The sequence below is a fragment of the Carassius gibelio genome, chromosome A14, assembly GCF_023724105.1.
Source record: "Carassius gibelio isolate Cgi1373 ecotype wild population from Czech Republic chromosome A14, carGib1.2-hapl.c, whole genome shotgun sequence".
Classification (NCBI taxonomy): domain Eukaryota; kingdom Metazoa; phylum Chordata; class Actinopteri; order Cypriniformes; family Cyprinidae; genus Carassius; species Carassius gibelio.
This window is the reverse complement of record NC_068384.1, coordinates 23,550,757-23,569,203: the sequence shown is the minus strand read 5'-3', so window position 1 is coordinate 23,569,203 and position 18,447 is coordinate 23,550,757. Positions and strand designations below refer to the sequence as shown.

General features: G+C 39.3%; 1 protein-coding gene across 4 annotated transcripts in view; it reads left to right on the top strand.

The window, feature by feature from the left end:
• The window catches only part of LOC128026863 (glutamate receptor 3-like), a 121,050-nt gene that overhangs the window by 69,233 nt on the left and 33,370 nt on the right, over positions 1-18,447 (top strand). For all 4 annotated transcript variants that reach the window (XR_008186556.1, XM_052614109.1, XM_052614108.1 and 1 more), the window contains exons 5-10: positions 7,499-7,552; positions 8,061-8,222; positions 9,071-9,238; positions 9,469-9,573; positions 14,410-14,514; positions 17,288-17,494. Coding sequence is in view for 3 of the 4 variants with exons in the window: in XM_052614109.1 (XP_052470069.1) it covers positions 7,499-7,552; positions 8,061-8,222; positions 9,071-9,238; positions 9,469-9,573; positions 14,410-14,514; positions 17,288-17,494 (801 nt within the window). In the remaining variant the exon portion in view is untranslated. The remainder of the gene's footprint in view (positions 1-7,498; positions 7,553-8,060; positions 8,223-9,070; positions 9,239-9,468; positions 9,574-14,409; positions 14,515-17,287; positions 17,495-18,447) is intronic.

The window sequence follows — 18,447 nt, the reverse complement described above, 5'->3', positions numbered from 1 at the left end:
GCTCATCCAAACTTAGTTTTTTAGACTTACGTGTGTCATCTGTTTGGAATTTTGGAAAATGGTCAATGCATTAAATTAGTTTTCACCACTTTTTTCGGTAAGCTAAATTACAGCAAAATAATGTTACTAAATTCTAAGTGTATTAACTATACTGTATGTCTCCTATAAAATAGCTCCCTAAATGGCATAATGCAAAGAATGTTTAGCATTCAAATTCTAATCAAACATCATCACATCTATTGTTGGGGGAGGGATTTTGAAGCATATATCTTAGATGAAAAGCCAGGCTTGTGTTGAAAAGGCTGCCATTAGTGTCATTGGTCCACTTGATCTTTTACATTTAGTCATTTAGCAGACGCTTTTATGCAAAGCGACTTCCAAATGAGGACAGTGGAAGCAATCAAAAACAACAAAAGAGCAATGATATATAAGTGCTATATCAAGTCTCAGTTAGCTTAAACGCAGTACACGTAGCAAGGGCTTTTATATAATATGCTAGAAAAAAAAAAAGAAAACAGATAGAATAGAAAAAAAAGTGCTAAAGTTAGAGGGTGAAATAAAGATGGAAGAGATGTGTTTTAATAATGTTACTAAATTCTAAGTGAATTAACTATATGTCTCCTATAAAATAGCTCCCTAAATTGCATAATGCAAAGAATGTTTAGCATTCAAATTCTAATCAACAATGATGATTTCATTGCAATATTTGCATACAAGAATGCTATTGGTCTTCTATTTTAAATTGTTTTAAATGATGAATTATTGTGATTGATCTTTTCTTTCTTCCATTATTTAGCCATTAATTTAAATCAGCCTCTTTCCATTTCTCTCTCACACATTATATTTGTATTATATTACCTAAAATTTGAACTACACTCTTTGCTGCCTTACAAGTACCAATTTTTCCTCTAGGAAAAATGTAAATAATTTTTTATTTGGTTTGTTTTTTTCTTCTATGGTACTATCAATATCATTTTCTTCATCAGCCCCCAAGAAATGAAACCCTAACTGCTTACTTTAGGGAAGAGTAATTATATAGTCCCTGCTATGCCATCTAACATCATTTTCCTAAAGCAATCAAACTGTTTTTGCAGTTATTGCGCTTGAGTCATAATCCCAGCTCTGCGTGTTTTAGCTAAAGGTCACGCCGGAGCTGGAATGACCCAGCGGTCTGATGTCTGGTTTTATTGAACCTCTGGACTGAATGCTTTGCGGTTGCTTTAGTTTGGGCCCATGTGCTGGGCTCTTTCTGTCAGACCCGTGTGAATAGGCTCTGTCTGTGGGCGAGCACAGAGTCACTCCCGTCTGACTTTGCCTGTCACAACGGGGTCAAAACTTCCCTCAAGGACACCAAAACTCTTTCTGGCTGGCCAACACAAAGGTGACAGTGCTAGAGGTGGGATCAATGTGCCAGTGAGGGGAGGAAGATTACAAAGTGAGGAGAGACTGAGCAGACCCTTATTGCCCACACTCATAAATCAGCCCACCTTCAGCCATCTACGTTTACAAGAAAATACTATTTCAGTTCTTCTACTTCAAAATAGCACATTAAACCATTTAATCTCAAATTATTCTTATATCCAAATGATTTTTCATTCGTAACGCTTTGGAATATTCAATAATAATAATAATTAGCAGCAGTGGTAATAGTGGTGGTAGTATTAATTTTAATATAATTATATATTTTTTGAATTGTGTTTTATGGTTGGTCACAGTTGGAACTGGTGGAATAATGTGTATACTGAATTTAAATATTTTTGCTGTCATAAACTCCATTCCATCACATTCCAGGGTTACTAATATACATAAAAACCCTTATACAACATGCAAAATATATCATAACATTGTTATATTATTGCAACCAGTATTAAAACATCAATATTGTAACATTTAAACTTTTAATGTAGTGCAATATTCACTGTAACTTTGTCATTGCAACATTTTAGTGCCACCTTCACTAATAACTGGAACTGGATTTATATGTTTACCTAAAGCCACTGTATTATTCCAGTGGTCACTATTGTTGCCATCAACATGCTTGCTCATTCTATGACCACACTTAACAAAACTAAAATGTGAATTCATATATTAATGCTAAATAGCTTATAGATAATGTGTACCAGTGTTAATTTCGTTGACTAAATATTTTCGTCATTATTTTCGTCACAAATATATTTTTGCGGACGAAAACGAAACGAAAATTAAAAATGAGGCACTGATGGAGACTAAAACTATGACTAAATTGATTGACATTATCGTCAACGAATAAAGGACGAGACGAAAATAGACTGTGACGAAAATCAAATCAGCAGACGGGAGAGATGCGAGGAATGAGCAAAAGAACCGGCAAAACGGAACAGGCGAGACTGCGTGAGAGAAGAGAACCAATCAGAGCCTGACTTATTGAGACGTGAAGCTAAGGTTTTCAGTTTTTAAATGAGCTCCCGGGAAGACAGCATTCGAAGAGGTGATGTCTAAAAGAGCGACAAAATGTCCACAGCTCACCTCACGTTTGACAACGAACAAAACAAAACAAAGCGTAAAGCACGCGGAGCGCTCATTCGTGGCAAGAACACAACCAATTTGAAAAGACATTTACAGACGAGCCACCCAGACATTTTCTCAAACGTAATTTCACAACGATGTTCTTTTGTTTATTGAGCTAAGCAAAATTGGAAGACTGCAGTGCGTAAATGTTGTAGCATTAAATATTACGAACTAAAAAGTACTGTAAAATAGCCCCTTCTTCAAGTTAGATGAGAGCACAATACTAATACGTAATATTATGATACATACATTTGATTAATACTAATGTTTAGTATATTTTATAATGTTCTACTTGTTGACAATATCACAAATATTTCTATATTAGTCATGTGAAACGTGTATGTTCACATCCTATCATTATACATACTAATCTAGCAATATTGTAGTATTTAAAACATACAATATTGCTAGACAAATGAATACCTTATAAAATCTTGTTACTTTTTTTATGCACCCAACTTATTAAATATTTACTTTAAATGTATGCACTTATTGTTCAGCTCAGCTGTAAGCTTTAAGGTCCTGGACCTAACTTTATTTTTCTTTTATTAATGGTTAATTGGCAGCTAGTTATTGTTTACATTATCATGACAGTGTTTGTTGCTGCATAAAAGCTTTTGAATCGAAATAAAGACACAGTTGTGTTGAAATAAAGTTGAATTTGTGTTTTATATATTTTGGTTAAGTTTGTTTCCTATGCCAGCTGTAAAAAATTGTCTAGTAAATCTGTTATTGATTTTAGTCTTATTTTAGTCGACTAAAATACCAAGCAATTTTAGTCGACTGCCATATCTTTATTAACTTACTTTAGTAAACTTGTTTTGGAGCTTTGATGCAGCCATAATCTTCTCATGATGCAAACAGGGAATAAACTGCCCTGATTATGTGACAGTTTGCATTAACCAAGTGTTACTGCACATATATAATTGAGACCCTTTATTTTTTCTATATTTGCAGGAAATGCACTAAAACACCAGTCTGTAACATTTTTAGAGCTTTATAAATTATGAAATTACGGTCATTATTAGATTAAATGTGTGAAGGGCCATTTCTTTGCAATTATTTGTGAAATTTACTAGCAATTTATAAGTGAAAATTGTTTATACACCATATTTGTTTCAATGCACATGATTAAATTATATTATAAAAATTATATATATAATAATTATTTTATACATTGCAGCAGCACCTCTTTTACCCACAGCATGAAACACTCTCTTTTAGCTCCAGTCTCTTGTTATCCAGTGCTGTGTTAGAAGTCGCTCAATATACATTTACTTTTCCACCTATTAACCCACTAATACTGTATAGTCCCATTGAATGACTGAATGAAAATCAGTTTGTACATTCGGACACTGAATGCACCAGAAGGGCTGCCTCTGTTGCATAGATAGTGCTTGCCATTTAATAATCATTTGAAACTTGGCAAACTAGCAGCTCGAATAGTAGTGAAAAGATTTATATTGAACTCTATCATGACAACTAGCAGGTATAAACCTGAATTAAACTATTTAATGATCAATTAAAACTACATTTATACCTGCATGATATTATGCTGTACCCACATTGGACCAGCGGTTTGGAAAATGGATGTATGATTCAGCTGCAGGCACCATCTTCTGGTGCGACGAGGAATTCATTCGGCATGACCCTTATATTGCATTATGGGTATTCTCTAGCCATTGAGTGTACATAGGTTGTAAACTCATTATTGTGGTGCATTATGGGATTGAACGAGTGCACTTTGTGTTTTGTAACTTTGAAGATTGCTTACATGCACATGCAGCTACTGTATATTACACATTAAGTGAAAGGTAAAATAAATAAATAAAGAATAATAATAATAGGTGTCCTTTAATATCACTCTGCATCAAAGATGACTGAATAATCCTTGTTATTTCAAGTTTAAGGACTGATTTACTCTAAATTTAAATTCTGTCATGTCTTCTGTTAGAGCAAGTGTTCTGAGCCGCGTGACCGTCAAGTCTCGGACTGGAGCTTTTGAATGGAATCATGTCATTAGGCCCTGGCTGTGTCCACATCAAGGTTGTAGAGTGGTCCTGCTGGCCCACAGGCTGTGAAGTTCAATCGTGATCTCTGTTCTTCTGCCAGCTCTCACTCAGGTGTGAGGAGCTTGCAGCAGTATTTCTTTGTGGGACAGGACTGATAACCTCACTGGCTCCAAAAACCTTCTGTGGAGCCAAAAGTCAAGGGCATTATGTCAAAGAAGCATCAGAGAAGCTATGGCTGAATCATTATATTACAGTCTTTGATGTTTTGGGTAAGCATTAAAAGTTCACCTGAAAATGGAAATTCTGTCATAACCCTAACAGTATGTTCTTCTAGATTTATAGGAGGTTGCCTCTTCTGTGGAATACAAAAGGACACAGATGATACACTGTAGAATAATCACATCAGAAAGTATTTAGTGAAAAGGACAAAAAAAATGGGTCCTTAAAAGTGCCAAGGGTAATCCAAATGAGTGTGCTGCAATCCATTTCTCCCAAACTGGAAAAAACTTTATTTCAATAGTCCACTTTAGACATTCTACTAACTGTAAATGTGCAACTATCTGTACAGCAGTTGTTAGTAGTTAGTAGAATAAGGAGACATACTTGCAAAGTAAATAAAGTATGAGAAGATATAAAGCATTACTCTAATGACTGCTTAAGTTGACATGTACAGTACTTTAGTTGAAAAGTTACATATAGCTTGTCTAAATTGGACTTTCAAAATAAAGTGTTAGCCTACATAAATAAATCTTTGTGTCATGCTAGGTTTGACATCAGTGAAGCCAAATGTCTCTAAATTAACAGAAGTCAACTATGTCTGGGAAACAGAGCCACATCCTACCCAAAGGGATGTACAGTAACATGTGGAGATACCAATATGGACTGACAAAGGGACAGTGCAACATATGGAGTCCACTGCGGAAGTACATCCTACCAGAGAGGAGCAGCTAACAATGCAGGGACTGACAGAGGAATTGCTCAGGGAAAGGCACAGGTTCACCAAAAAAAAGGGGAACCATATCGTGGAAAAACACATTTAAATTTAAGCGTTTAGCAGACTCTTTTATCCAATGTGACTTACAGTGCATTCAGGCTAGCAATTTTTACCTATCATGTGTTCCCGGGGAATCGAATCCCCAATCTTGCGGTTGATAGCACAATGCTCTACAAATTGAGTTACAGGAACACTGCAGAATTACCTGAAGGGAATCTCAGCATGGACACCTAGCCCAGCACAAGGGCTGACAAAAGGCAATACAACACAAGTACTGAGCCTAGTGAAAGACTCCTCCACCAAGCCTGATGCCAAAGGATGCTAGAGGACTCTACTAGGGTTGGTCAACTGGGGGAACTTACTGCCAGAATAATTAGCACTTGTATCCCCTGCTAAGGTGACTGGTGCTGCAAGCATGACCCCGAGCCATTCTTCCTGCCTACTCATACCCAACTCAAGAAAAAGATACTGGTTCCACTAAGAGATTATCAAACCTTGCAAAGGTATTAGTTGTCACCCAGGCCACAGCTCTACAACTGTCTGCTACAGAGGAGCCGTGCGCCAATGCACAAGAAGGGGGCATACTCAGAGTGGAGTGAGCCCTCACTACCAATGGACACAGCTTGCCTTGAGTATGGTATTCCAAGGTGATGGTGTCCAGTAGCCAGTGGGCCAACCTCTGATTGGAGACAGCCTTTCCCTTTTGCTGACCCGCAAACCAGACAAAGAAATGATCGGAGCTTCTAAAGGCAAGGCACGAACCGGGCACAGCAATGCAAGGACTGGATCTGCCACCTTCAATGACAGTGCTTGCAAGTTCACCACCTGGTCCCGAAAAGGGGTGGTAAGATCTTTGGTCACAAATCCAGGTCAGGGTCTCAGGATTATATGAGAATCAGCTGGCCCAAACTCAAGGCATGTTCTCTTGACCAAAAATGCTTGCAGGTCCCCCTCCCCCTTGATGGAAGTGAGCACAATCATTAGTGTTTTCTTAAAGAACAGGATCTTAAGCTCGACTGACTCAAGGAGATCAAATGGAGCCTTCTGTAGTCCAGCAAGGACCAAAGAGAGATCCCAAGAGGGGATGAGGCGCTGTCTTTTTAGGGTTTATCCTATCAGTGTCTTCTTTCAGAATGTAATTGTAATTTTTGAAGCAACCAGCTCTGAAGTAAAATCTGAATGTGGATGCATGCAACCAGCTTATGTACAAGTATGTAGGGGATGTGGCTTGGCATGCAAATTCCACTCGCCAGTTCACATTAGCCTTTTTAGAAGTGAACGAGACCCCATAATGTCAGTCTGGATGTAATATCGAACATGACTGACTGAAAAGGAACTTTGCTAATACATGTAAATTTACCCTAACTCAACAGTCTACTAATACTCTTATGATAGTTCATTGATGTGTAGTTGCATAGTTACTTACGGTCAACAGAGTCTAAAGGGGACCATCAAAATAAAGTGTAAACTTTTTTATCATTTTTTTTATTGCCCAATTAACAGAAAGATTTCCAGTTAGAAGTTAGTAGCACTTCAAAAAATCATTTAATGTCTTTAATGGGCACATGGCACATGAATCATGAGGACACATTACCCAAGATCAAGTGACCATTGTTTGTATACTTTACTAATGGGTTCTAATGAAAGGGGTCTAACGTGAAGGTTGCAGGGTCAGATCGGCGCACTTGGCACATCAGTTACATCTTTTGTTCATTCATAAGAACACATGTAGGGTTTGTCCATGTGTTTTCCCGTTGACCAGCATACAACAGCAAGCAACATCAAAGATTGTCAGCTGCTGCATGAGGAAACATCCATCAATCTTGAGTGCCTTTGTCACTTAAGACAGTGTAAATGGAGAGAGGATCTCACCTGAGGGATGATATAAGGCCCCTGCACTCTTCTTACATGGATTGTAAACTGTTATTGATTCTCTTTCCTGTAGGTTGTGGCACTCGGAAAGAACAGTAGAGGCTACCATTATGTTATTGCCAATCTGGTGAGTTTCAGCACCTCCATTCTCTAACTAAAGAACAGAGGTTTTAGAAATTATGCAAATTCAATGACAAATTCAAGATGAAAAGATGCTCCTTTAAACATCCATTACAAAATATGCACCAAATATAAGTATTTGTGTTTGTTTTATTGTAATATTTTACATGATTGTCAACAGCATTTAATAACACTAAATATGTGTGTAATCAGTAAAACTAAAGACATTTATTTTTCTAAACACTTCTGATATACATGAGTGTATTTTCCCCCTTAAGTGATGTATTTTAATTATAAATATTGTTTTCTTGTGGTTCTATCAATTTGACAAACTTATATAATATATGACATCCATTAATCTTAATATACCACAATGGTTATAAAGAGCCTTAGTGATTTTCCCATTTTGGGTTTTAAAACGGAAACAATGAGATCCATTTTCACATGATGATTGTTATATTGCCATCATCTCATGAATCCTAAGCTTGCTTCTTTTCCATAATCTCTTTCCACAGGGCTTCACCAACATCAGCCTGGACAAGGTCTTTCTCGGTGGAGCGAACATTAGTGGCTTCCAGATAATCAATCCTGAAAACTCAGTTGTACAACAGTTTCTCCAGAGATGGGACCGTCTAGATGAAAGAGAGTTTCCTGAAGCTAGAAACACACCTCTGAAGGTCTGAAACTACTGCTTAGAAACAACAACAACAACAATAATTGTTGCTGTCTCTTCTTTTTATGATCCATGACTTTATCTTTTAATGAAAAATCTCTACTTTTCACACAATAGGCTACTTTTATTTTTATTGATTTAATTTTACAGACACTGTAAGATGTTTTATTTACAAGTTTCATTAATTTCTCACTGGGAATTTGCACTTACCGGCACATACATTTTCCAAGTCTTTTCCAGGACAGTTTTTTTTTTTTTTTTGGTTATTATTATTATTATTATTTTTTTATGAAGACATCAGAAAGCATTTTGAATTGTGACTGTAAAGGCACAATGTCTTTGATGTTAGCTTTGTTATCTTACATTCATTTTACTCGCTAAGTTCCTCGCTGCAGTCACATTGAAAAAATACAAAACAATACAATAGTGTAGCTTATGGCAAATTAGCAGAGGCCAGCTTCTTCTCTTTTCTTGGTTGAAATGAGGTGTAATAACAGGTTGTACCCATGAACATCAATAGCAGCAAAACCCTGTAGAGTCTCACATACCTAAATATTTTATATATCTCTGTAATTAGAAACCTTGTTAATACCCTTTACATAGCATGAAATAATTTACAAGCTACATCCCTGAAGTGTGTCATCTTTTGTTGCATTTGCCAACTATGATTATTTGCAGTAATGTATCGCAATTATCCTTCATTATGTACATCAACATGTGTTTAGACATGGAAAAGGGCAGCTTATTTTAACCCTCTACAAAGTGTTTACTTACAGATAATGTGTTTGCTTATTTTAAACTGCTCTAACAAATAACTGTTAATGTGAGGTTTTTAACGATTATTGTGTACAGTACACTTCAGCGCTGTCTTATGATGCTATCCTGGTCATTGCGGAGGCGTTCCGGTACCTGCGACGCCAGCGAGTAGATGTGTCCAGACGAGGCAGTGCAGGTGATTGCCTGGCTAACCCTGCAGTCCCTTGGAGCCAAGGCATCGACATTGAACGAGCTCTCAAAATGGTAAAATGTCTATTTTTTGGTTTGTTTTGTTTTTACTCATGCATTTCTAAGTGCTTTAGCTTTTCTAAAAATGACAATAACAGTTTGTATTCTCTGTGTAATTTACTTTGAAATTAACTAAATCTCTTTAGGATTAAATTGCTTTACTCCACACATCCGAATTTATTCCAAAAGTTTCAAGTACCATTGTTATTTTGCTGGTTTCTTTATGTTGTTATTGTTTTTGGCAGGTCCAGGTGCAAGGGATGACTGGTAATATCCAGTTTGACAGCTTTGGTCGCAGATCAAACTACAGTATTGATGTTTATGAAATGAAAACAGGTGGCCCAAGAAAAGTAAGTCATCGGTAAATCTGTAAATTTGTTCAGTGAGAGAACTCAACCCGGGATCCATTCCTCAAGTCTAAGCCAAAAAAAAAAAAAAAAGTTTGTCAGATATACACATTTAAAATTTATATTTATAACTCACTAGATAAAATAGAGAAAATAATACTGATGAGTAATCTCATTTTAGACTCAGTTATTTAAGTACATACATCTCGGAGTCACATCAGATCACCGATGAATTGGGATATCTTTTCGATAGACCAATCTACTTTGAGTATAAACTAAATGAGCCAATGCACGTTGGCATGCAGTCAGGGGCGTAGCAAGCTTTTCAAAAGTGTGGGGGATGGATGTGGTTGTTTATAAACAATAAAAATGATGAACACATTGACAGAGGGGTACAAAATGCAGGGCTTAAAGTTCTCTGGCACTGTGCGGGATTTCTGGCTTGCAGCGTTTGGCTGGGAAAAAAATAATCCTACATTAAAAAAAGAAAAGAGGAGAAAGGGGAGAAAAAAACGCAAAATCAGAAAAGGGGAGAAAAAAACGCAAAATCAGAAAAGGAGAGAATAAAAACGCCCACACAAAGCTTTTTCTCTGGTGGTATAAATAATGTAACAATTTATTGTTTTTAAACATTAAAATAATATACACTTTAATTTCATAGTTCTTCAACAGGTATGCAAAAAATATCCCAATAATAGCAATTAGCATTAGTCTAAAAAACGAAATATAATACCAAAAACACTCGACATGTCAACAAAACGATTAACAGAACATCTTCCCAAACACATATCAAGCTTATTTAAAAAACCTCTAAAGCATAAACACTCATTCAAAGTACCTGGATAAGGGGGATGTAAATAACCATAAGTTCCCGCATCCTCGGCACGAGCTGACCGATAATACCCCAAGAGAGGCGGGACTTAAGGCAGAACAGCAAATCATCAGCCGATCACACTCAAAGCCGGTGTCAAGTTTGAGAGGGGGGGGGGAGAGGCAGCCGCAGCGAGCGCAGACACAGAGTGGTCAGAGAAACGGAGGAGTGACTGTAGTAAGGCGTTTGTGCAAAACGGCGGAAAAACTGCAGAAAATGTGCGGGTGTCGAACCCTCTCACCGGGAAAAGTGTGGGTGTTAAAACCCCCACATCCCTCACGGGTGCGACGCCCCTGCATGCAGTTATTGCATCCAGCCACAGCTAATCACAGCATGAGCATAAAAAGATAGCAGGTACAATGAATACCAGCTTTCTCTTAGTAGCCGAGCGAAAACATTGTTTGCTCCTCTATCTCTGGGTCCCAGGAGGGCACGGAGAGTTGTGGACGGCCTAACACCAGAACTCACTCATCCTCCTTCACCAGCCTGCAGTAGCGGGCAGTTCGAGAGCATCAAACACTCAATGGTTGCTTACGAGGCAATCATGTGCTGGTCTGAATGGACAACACTGCGACCGCTACGTACATCAACCGACAAGGTGGTCTGTGCTTTCGTCGCATGTTGCAACTCACCTGCCACCACATCCTTTGAAGTCAGAAGGTTCTGAGGTCACTTCATGCCATTCACATTCCATGTCTGCTCAACTGTATGGCCCGACGAGCTGTCTCGAGCTGATTTAGAGACATTTCAGAGCTGCTCAGGTAGACCTGTTTGCCTCACCATAGACCTCTCACTAGGGCTGCAACGATATTGGGAAAAAATTACATTGCAATATTTTATTTTTCTGTGATATATATTGTGATATGAAATCTAATAAAAAAAAATTCTTACAAACAAAAATGGGGTGAGCACACTTACATTCTCATTTTAAATGATTTAAACATTGACACCATCATTAATGTGCGCGTTGTTTGAAGACGGTGAGCGTGTGATCGCCGGGGCTCGCTTGCTCTCTCTCTCTCGTGCGCTCTCTCTCGTGCATGCTCTCTCTCGCGTTCTCCACAAATCAGATTTGTCAAGGGCTGGGGAGCAGCTGGCCCGTACAGTTAATGAATAACGGATTAAATACGACAGCCTACATCACACATCCTGCGATGTGACTATCGTGGATTCGTACATCATGATATCGATGCTTAAACGACACATCGTGCAGCCCTACCTCTCACTGCCAGTTGTTCTACTGCCTGTCTGAGGGAACACATCGGCACAGATGCACTGGATCACAGCTGGCTACAGGGCTTGCATAAGTAGGCATTTCCCCCAGTTAGCGTTCTTGCACAGACTCTGTACAAGGTTAGGGAGGACAAGGTCCCCTAGGTCTTGCTAATTGTGCCATAATGGCCCACTCGGACCTTGTTCCCCAAACTAGTACTCTTCATAACAGCCCCTCCCATGTGGATTTATCTGATGAAGGATCTGCAGACTCAGAGATGAGGCACCATATGGCACCCGCATCCAGACCTCTGGAAACTTGATGTCTGGTGCCTGAATGGGATGCGGAGGTTCTTGGTGACCTACCCTAAGAGGTACACCATCACTTCAGCGAAAGCACCATCTACGAGACATGCTTCCACCTTGACGTGGAATTTCTTGTCGAGTGATGTTCTTCTCGCAAGATGCCCAAGAGATGCCCGATCAGGGTCGTCCTTTCTTTTTTGCAGCAAGGTTGCCGTGTACCATGACCCCGTAGAAGGAAAGTCGGTGGGTAAGAATGGCCTGGTCATCAGGTTCTTTAGAGGGGCCAGAAGGTTACATCCTTCCCAACCTCCCTCCATACCCTCTTGGGACCTGTCTCTAGTGCTTAAAACACTACATCATGGCCCATTTGATTCCTTGCACTCAGTCAAGCTAAAGTTTCTTTCATTGAAAAACTTCATGTCTAGAGTTTGGGCCATCTGAATCCCAGGTAATCCTAAGGCCCTGGCCTGGCTATGTGTCCAAGGTTCCCAACACATTAGCTAGGTTCTATAGCCTTCGTGTGGAGCTGGCATCCTCCTGTGTTCTCACCTCAAACAGGTAGTGGCACTGATAGGCCCTGGTTAGTTTCGGCTTGCTAAAACTACTCCACAGCATCCATACTGTAGACTCTGTCAAGCTCCTCCATCCCCTTGGCAGCCAGAAGTGTTGGAGCATCTGGAGCCAGGCCTTCACTCGCTGTATCCTTGAGATCCGGTAGAAGGCTGGGTTCCATATGTGAGACCTAAGCGGATCCCTTATGTTTAAAGTCCACGGTATAGCCTCAGAGCTGGTGTTTCCCTGGGCAGACTTCTGCCATTTCCAAGAGGGTTACAGTCACTTCCAATTTTCCATATGCACCTAAACAGATGTTCATGTGTGTATTGTTCCCGTGACCTCCTTCAGGAAGGATGGAGCTTCCTCAGCACCCCTGTTCCAAGTGGAATGGGTACGTTTCCAAAGTGTAATCCAATCTCACTGAGTAGGTAGTGCTTCGACAATGGTGAATGGAACATCTTGTTGCGAGCCCCGGCATACACCAAAAAAGGGGTGCAGGTAGCTCACACAGGGCACACGAAGGGGTAGGAATCCCAATTCATCGGTCATCCAATGTGACATCGAGAGTGACCGGCTGAAAGGGAATGTCTCGATTATATATGGTATCCCTCGTTCCATGAAGGAGGGAACGGAGATGTCACATCCCGTTGCCACTACTGCTGTAACATCGTTGAGCGGCCGGGTCACCAGCTCTGCTCCTCAGTGAAAACCTTTTATGCATTGGCCCTCGACCACCTGCTGCCTTTTTATGCTCACGTTGTGATCAGCTTCAGCTTAATACAAGAATTGCATGCCAATGTGTATTGGCTTGTTTAGTTTCCACTCGAAGTAGACTGGTATAACGAAGCGATATACCTTCATAATATAGATAAGAATAAAACTTAAAAGTTTGGTGTGTGTGTGTGTCTAAGTGTTACTAAAGTGTAGATTTGAAGCTCTGTGCTAGAGCAAAATGATAGTGCATATATATATACATGAAAAAAATATATATATTTTTTTTTTCATGTATAATGTCTTGCACAGTGTTTGAGAGAGCTTAATGCACTGCAACATAAGAAGACATATGCAAAAATTGTTTTTGGCATTTTGATTACCATCTGTATAACCACAAATGTACAAATACCATGGTTAAACTATGGTTAGTGTAGCAAAGCCATGGTTAAATTGATGTTCATGGGGAAGTTATAAAAATTTGCTCGCTTTAGCTCTCTCAGCCACCATAGTCTTGCCTTAATTGGTTGCAAATAGGTTGGACAATCCCTTCAATATGTCCTAACTTTAAGCTTCAATAAATGCATCATAACAGAAACTGCTCTTTATAACACACTATTCCAGCAACAATCACCATGGATGAGAATAGTTAAGCCTATAAGGTTAGATGGGGTCAGTGTCGGTAAGGAGAAGCTAATTGACAATGACCATCAGTTGTGATGTACACGACTGTGTCGGACCCCTCTGCAATGTCACCTCAGTGATGCCTTAGTGTTATGCTAATGGTTCTGACACATGCCACTAAACCGTTATGCAACAACTCAAGCATGTAGCAAGGAGAAAACACAGAATGTTTAAATCATTAAAATCTAATCAAGTTAAATGTCTGTTGAGCAGCATTACATCCAAGAGTAACTTCCAGCTTCTGCATCCCTGAAAATTCCAGCATTTTTTTCCTCTTTAACAAATGTCAGCCAAGAATTTGTCTTTTTTTGTTTAACTCCAGGCAATAACAACAGCAGCATGGAGACCTAATATTTTTTTAATGAACACAGTCTTATGAGAGTACACATCCACAACAGCTTCCTTAGCTGAACAGAAGGGCTGTGGGGAGGGGGTAGTTAGCATCAGTGCAATAAAAATGTCTGCTGTTTGGTAATAACGCAAATGTTTTCCCTTTACAGATCGGATACTGGAACGAGTTTGAGCGCTTTGTTAATATAATGGATCAGCAGTACAGCAACGATTCCTCAGTGGAAAACCGAACAATTGTGGTCACTACTATTATGGTACACACTCCATGACGTTTTAATCATGCCGCATATTCTGCCCATCAGGGTCATGGTGTTGACTCCTAGATTGATACATTCTGTCCTGGGCGGGTAGAAGTACTTTTCTTTTGTTTTGCTTTCCATCCACTCATTACACGTTGAAACAGTCGAACGCGAGGAAAACCGACGCATGAGTGTTTCAACTGTATCCGTGTGGGTGTCAAAGCATTTTGATTTTCCATATATCAGTGGCCTGTCATAGCAGTGACATCACAATAACGGCATTAGGTATGATGGTTTTACATTGACATCATCAAAGTAGACATACAATGCATATGTAGGTAAGACTTGTTTCCTCTCATCAAGTAAATGGCCAATGACACATAAGCTATAACAAGCTAATGCTTACCGCAACAAAGAAGGGTTTGATGGTTTGCCTCTGGCAAAGATAAAGCATATTTGAGTGAGGCCAGGTATGAGGCCCTTGCTCAGATTCACTTTACATTGACCGGAGGACTGCTCAGTGCTGACGTATCACTTCATCTTCTGCCATTAATGGCATTAGCTTTAAAGTTAGCCTCTAATTGGCAAGGCCAAAACACATCTCTTAGGAATTCAAATCAATGCTCACAACATCATCCCCTGTAAAACAACAATCGCTCGTAATTGTTTTGTTTCACCAAAAACCAAGGTCAGTCTTTCAAATGACTTGAATGTGAGCAGCTGTCAGTTATTCTATCAGAGGGATTCAGGAGGAAAACAATCACACAAAGGATGAGGTGAGAGGATACATTCAGCACAGAACAAACAAACCATTGCTAACCCACTAGCACCCTAATTGTCTCTGACTCTAATGGGATGCATCCTCACTGCAAGAAGCCATTTTGTTTGGTAATAGTGACAAGCAAGCCGCTGCCACAATGTTTGAAATGGGGGGGGGGGGGGGTATAAAACCAGCTTGCACACTTTTACTTTGTTCAATTCTGTTTGTCGATAAAGTGCTTTTGAGTTTGGATCCTAAAAATAGCTTCTTTTTTGCTTGTTTTTTTTTCCCTACTGAAAAGACCATATATTGTGTTTTTGGATGCTGATCCCTAACATGGCACCAGTCTGTTTATATAGTTAAACCAGCAAGTCAGCCAGTATCTCTGGAACAACCATGTTAGTCGACCAGCTAGACCGAAACTGCAATAGACACCTAACCAGCAATACCTGGCATCAACCAGCCTGAAATTCTAGCTGGTGAAAGCTGGTCTTTTTAGCAGGCATATGTCCAGTGTTCTTTCTGTTGGAATGATATAGGCTTCTGTCGTATATGTGCTTGAATATGTCTGAACAGAATTAACACTATGATTCCTCTACAGTCACTGCCATTTACTTCATGAATCGGAGTCCTTCTCACTTCATACGTTCTTGCCTACATCACCTCTCACCCTCAACTGCCAATGCATTTCAGACCCTTGGGATATTGCAACGTGACAGTGTGTGTGCATGTGTGTGAAACAGAGAAGACCAGAATCAAACTTATTTTGATTTGTTTTATGGTCTCAGACCCTGTTTATACCTGATGTCATCCATCTCCAGTGTTTTGATCCAAAGTAGACAGTCCCAAATGCAGTTAAACAGAGTCCACTTTTTTGTGGACATATTCATTCCATAATCATAGGTAGACAAGGACGCATATGATGTCCACTCACCCAACACATACCATGTGATGTATATGATGTACAATGATGTATGTGATAAAACTCATGTAGTTACTGCAAATGCATATTAAGAACATTGGTGGAGTCAAGACTAGATTCAGACTTATACCACAGCCCAGATCTATAATGAGACCCAAACTCAAAACAATAATCCTAGATCAGGCATAGGCAATACATACAGTAGTTTAGATCATGAGTTCCCATTCCTATTCCTGGAGATCTACCTTCCTGCAAAGCTCAGCTTCAACCCTGATCAAACACACCTGCACAAGCTAATTAAGATTTTCAGGAACACTTGATAATTATTACAGATGAGCTGGAGTGGGGCTGGAACTGAACTCTGCCGGTACATAGATCTCAACGGAAGGCACCTTTGGGTTAGATTGTTCAGATGCTATTGTGATTAGTGATGGAGCTCTGCAGGACAGTGGCCCAAACCCAAACCAAGAACCAGCCATCCATAAACTAGTCTGTGAATTTATTGCAGCATTCATTTGAAAACACTGTGCCCCTGTATACAGTTGCTAGGCAGCCACTCAAAGCCATGAGATTCTTGCAAATTCTCGGTTTCTTAAAATATACTTTGGCAACTAGAGACTGAGGTGATTGTCACCTATAATAAGTGTGCCTGAACTCAGGATCCTTTTTGAGACCATAATTCGAGTCCCAGAGTAAGACATGCAAATATTATTGTGATTTCTTAGACCAATAGCACAAGATCCAGATTTTAAATGATATTATCTATCAGAATGTACCTTAGGTGGAGACAACAATTTGTCTCATTTGGCAACCTGTGATGGGATCACCTGAGATGAATATTAATACCAGGTGTAAAGAGGGCCTTAGAAGGGGCTGGGGAATTACCAGTTTGGTCTGACTGCTTCAGTCATTCGTCTTGTATGTGTTCCAGTTTTGTGGATTATGTGTGTGAGAGAATAGGTGGGTATAAATGCACAGTCATGATATTCCAGCATGCCTGCATGCCTGTGACTGATAAACTGTCGGTGGGCTCTGGTGCCTGTGACACTGGACAATGAAAGCAGTAAGTGAAGATTATAATAAATGAGAGTGTGTTTGATTAACAGGAAGCACCATATGTGATGTACAAGAAAAACCACATGCATCTGGAAGGCAATGACAAGTATGAAGGCTACTGTGTCGATTTAGCTTCCGAGATTGCAAAACATGTTGGGATTAAATACAGACTGTCCATAGTCATGGATGGAAAATATGGTGCCCGCGACCCTGAAACCAAGACTTGGAACGGGATGGTGGGTGAACTAGTCTATGGGGTGAGTATTGAATTTGTTAGGAACTCTTACGGAGAAACACTAACCTTTCCTTCTGCAGTAGTCACTTTTATTCATAAGCCTTGCATAAATGATACATTTAAAAGGGAAATTCACTAGAAATTGCTGTCAAGTAAGGGGTTGGAAGAAGTGAATTGCCTGATGGGAAAGAGCGTGGGGAAATTGACTGGAAACGTCTGGGTGTCGTTCAACTATAACTGCAGCCAGACAGTGCTGGTAGTGAGACTGTTTTTTAAACATGCTCCTTCCCAGCATGCACTTCTTTGATTCACCTCTATGCTGTTGGATCTCTAAGGCACTTTTCACAGTACGCCCAGGCAACTCACCATTTTTGCATTTGTCAAAAAGCTCCCTTGCTATAAATGGAGGAAAACCCAATGAAATCACTTCCAATTCCCTGAGCCGACATTCAAGAAGGAAGACCATATACAAAATGCATGAGGGTTAGGCTACCTCATCTGTTCAATTTCCTTACCATCAGCCAGAGAGATTGCCTGGTTTTGATGTGCTAACGTTGGAAATTATACTCAAATTATTCTCAAAATGGGGGAAAAATGCATGTGGAGATAAAAAGAAAAAAATCTCACCATCACTGAACCATTGCACTTTTAGCTCAGATAGTCAGGACAAAAGTTTCTTAGCCATGTTTACCCTTTGGACATGTAGATTTTTCTTAATAGTCTGTCATGTTTAAAATTGCAGCTTGACTTTAAATTCAGAGTAGTTTGTAGCTTGGGCAGATAAACTTTCAAAATTACACTGATTGATACTATAATCATGTAATCATATTATAATCATGATCAATTCCTGTCATATGTTTAAGTTTTCAGCGAGTTACAACAGTTCAGTCTAAACAATGACATCGAATTCTTCTGCTTTTAATGTAGAAACTTTACAGCTTTCGTTGATTTTTTTTATTTTTTATTTTTTATTAA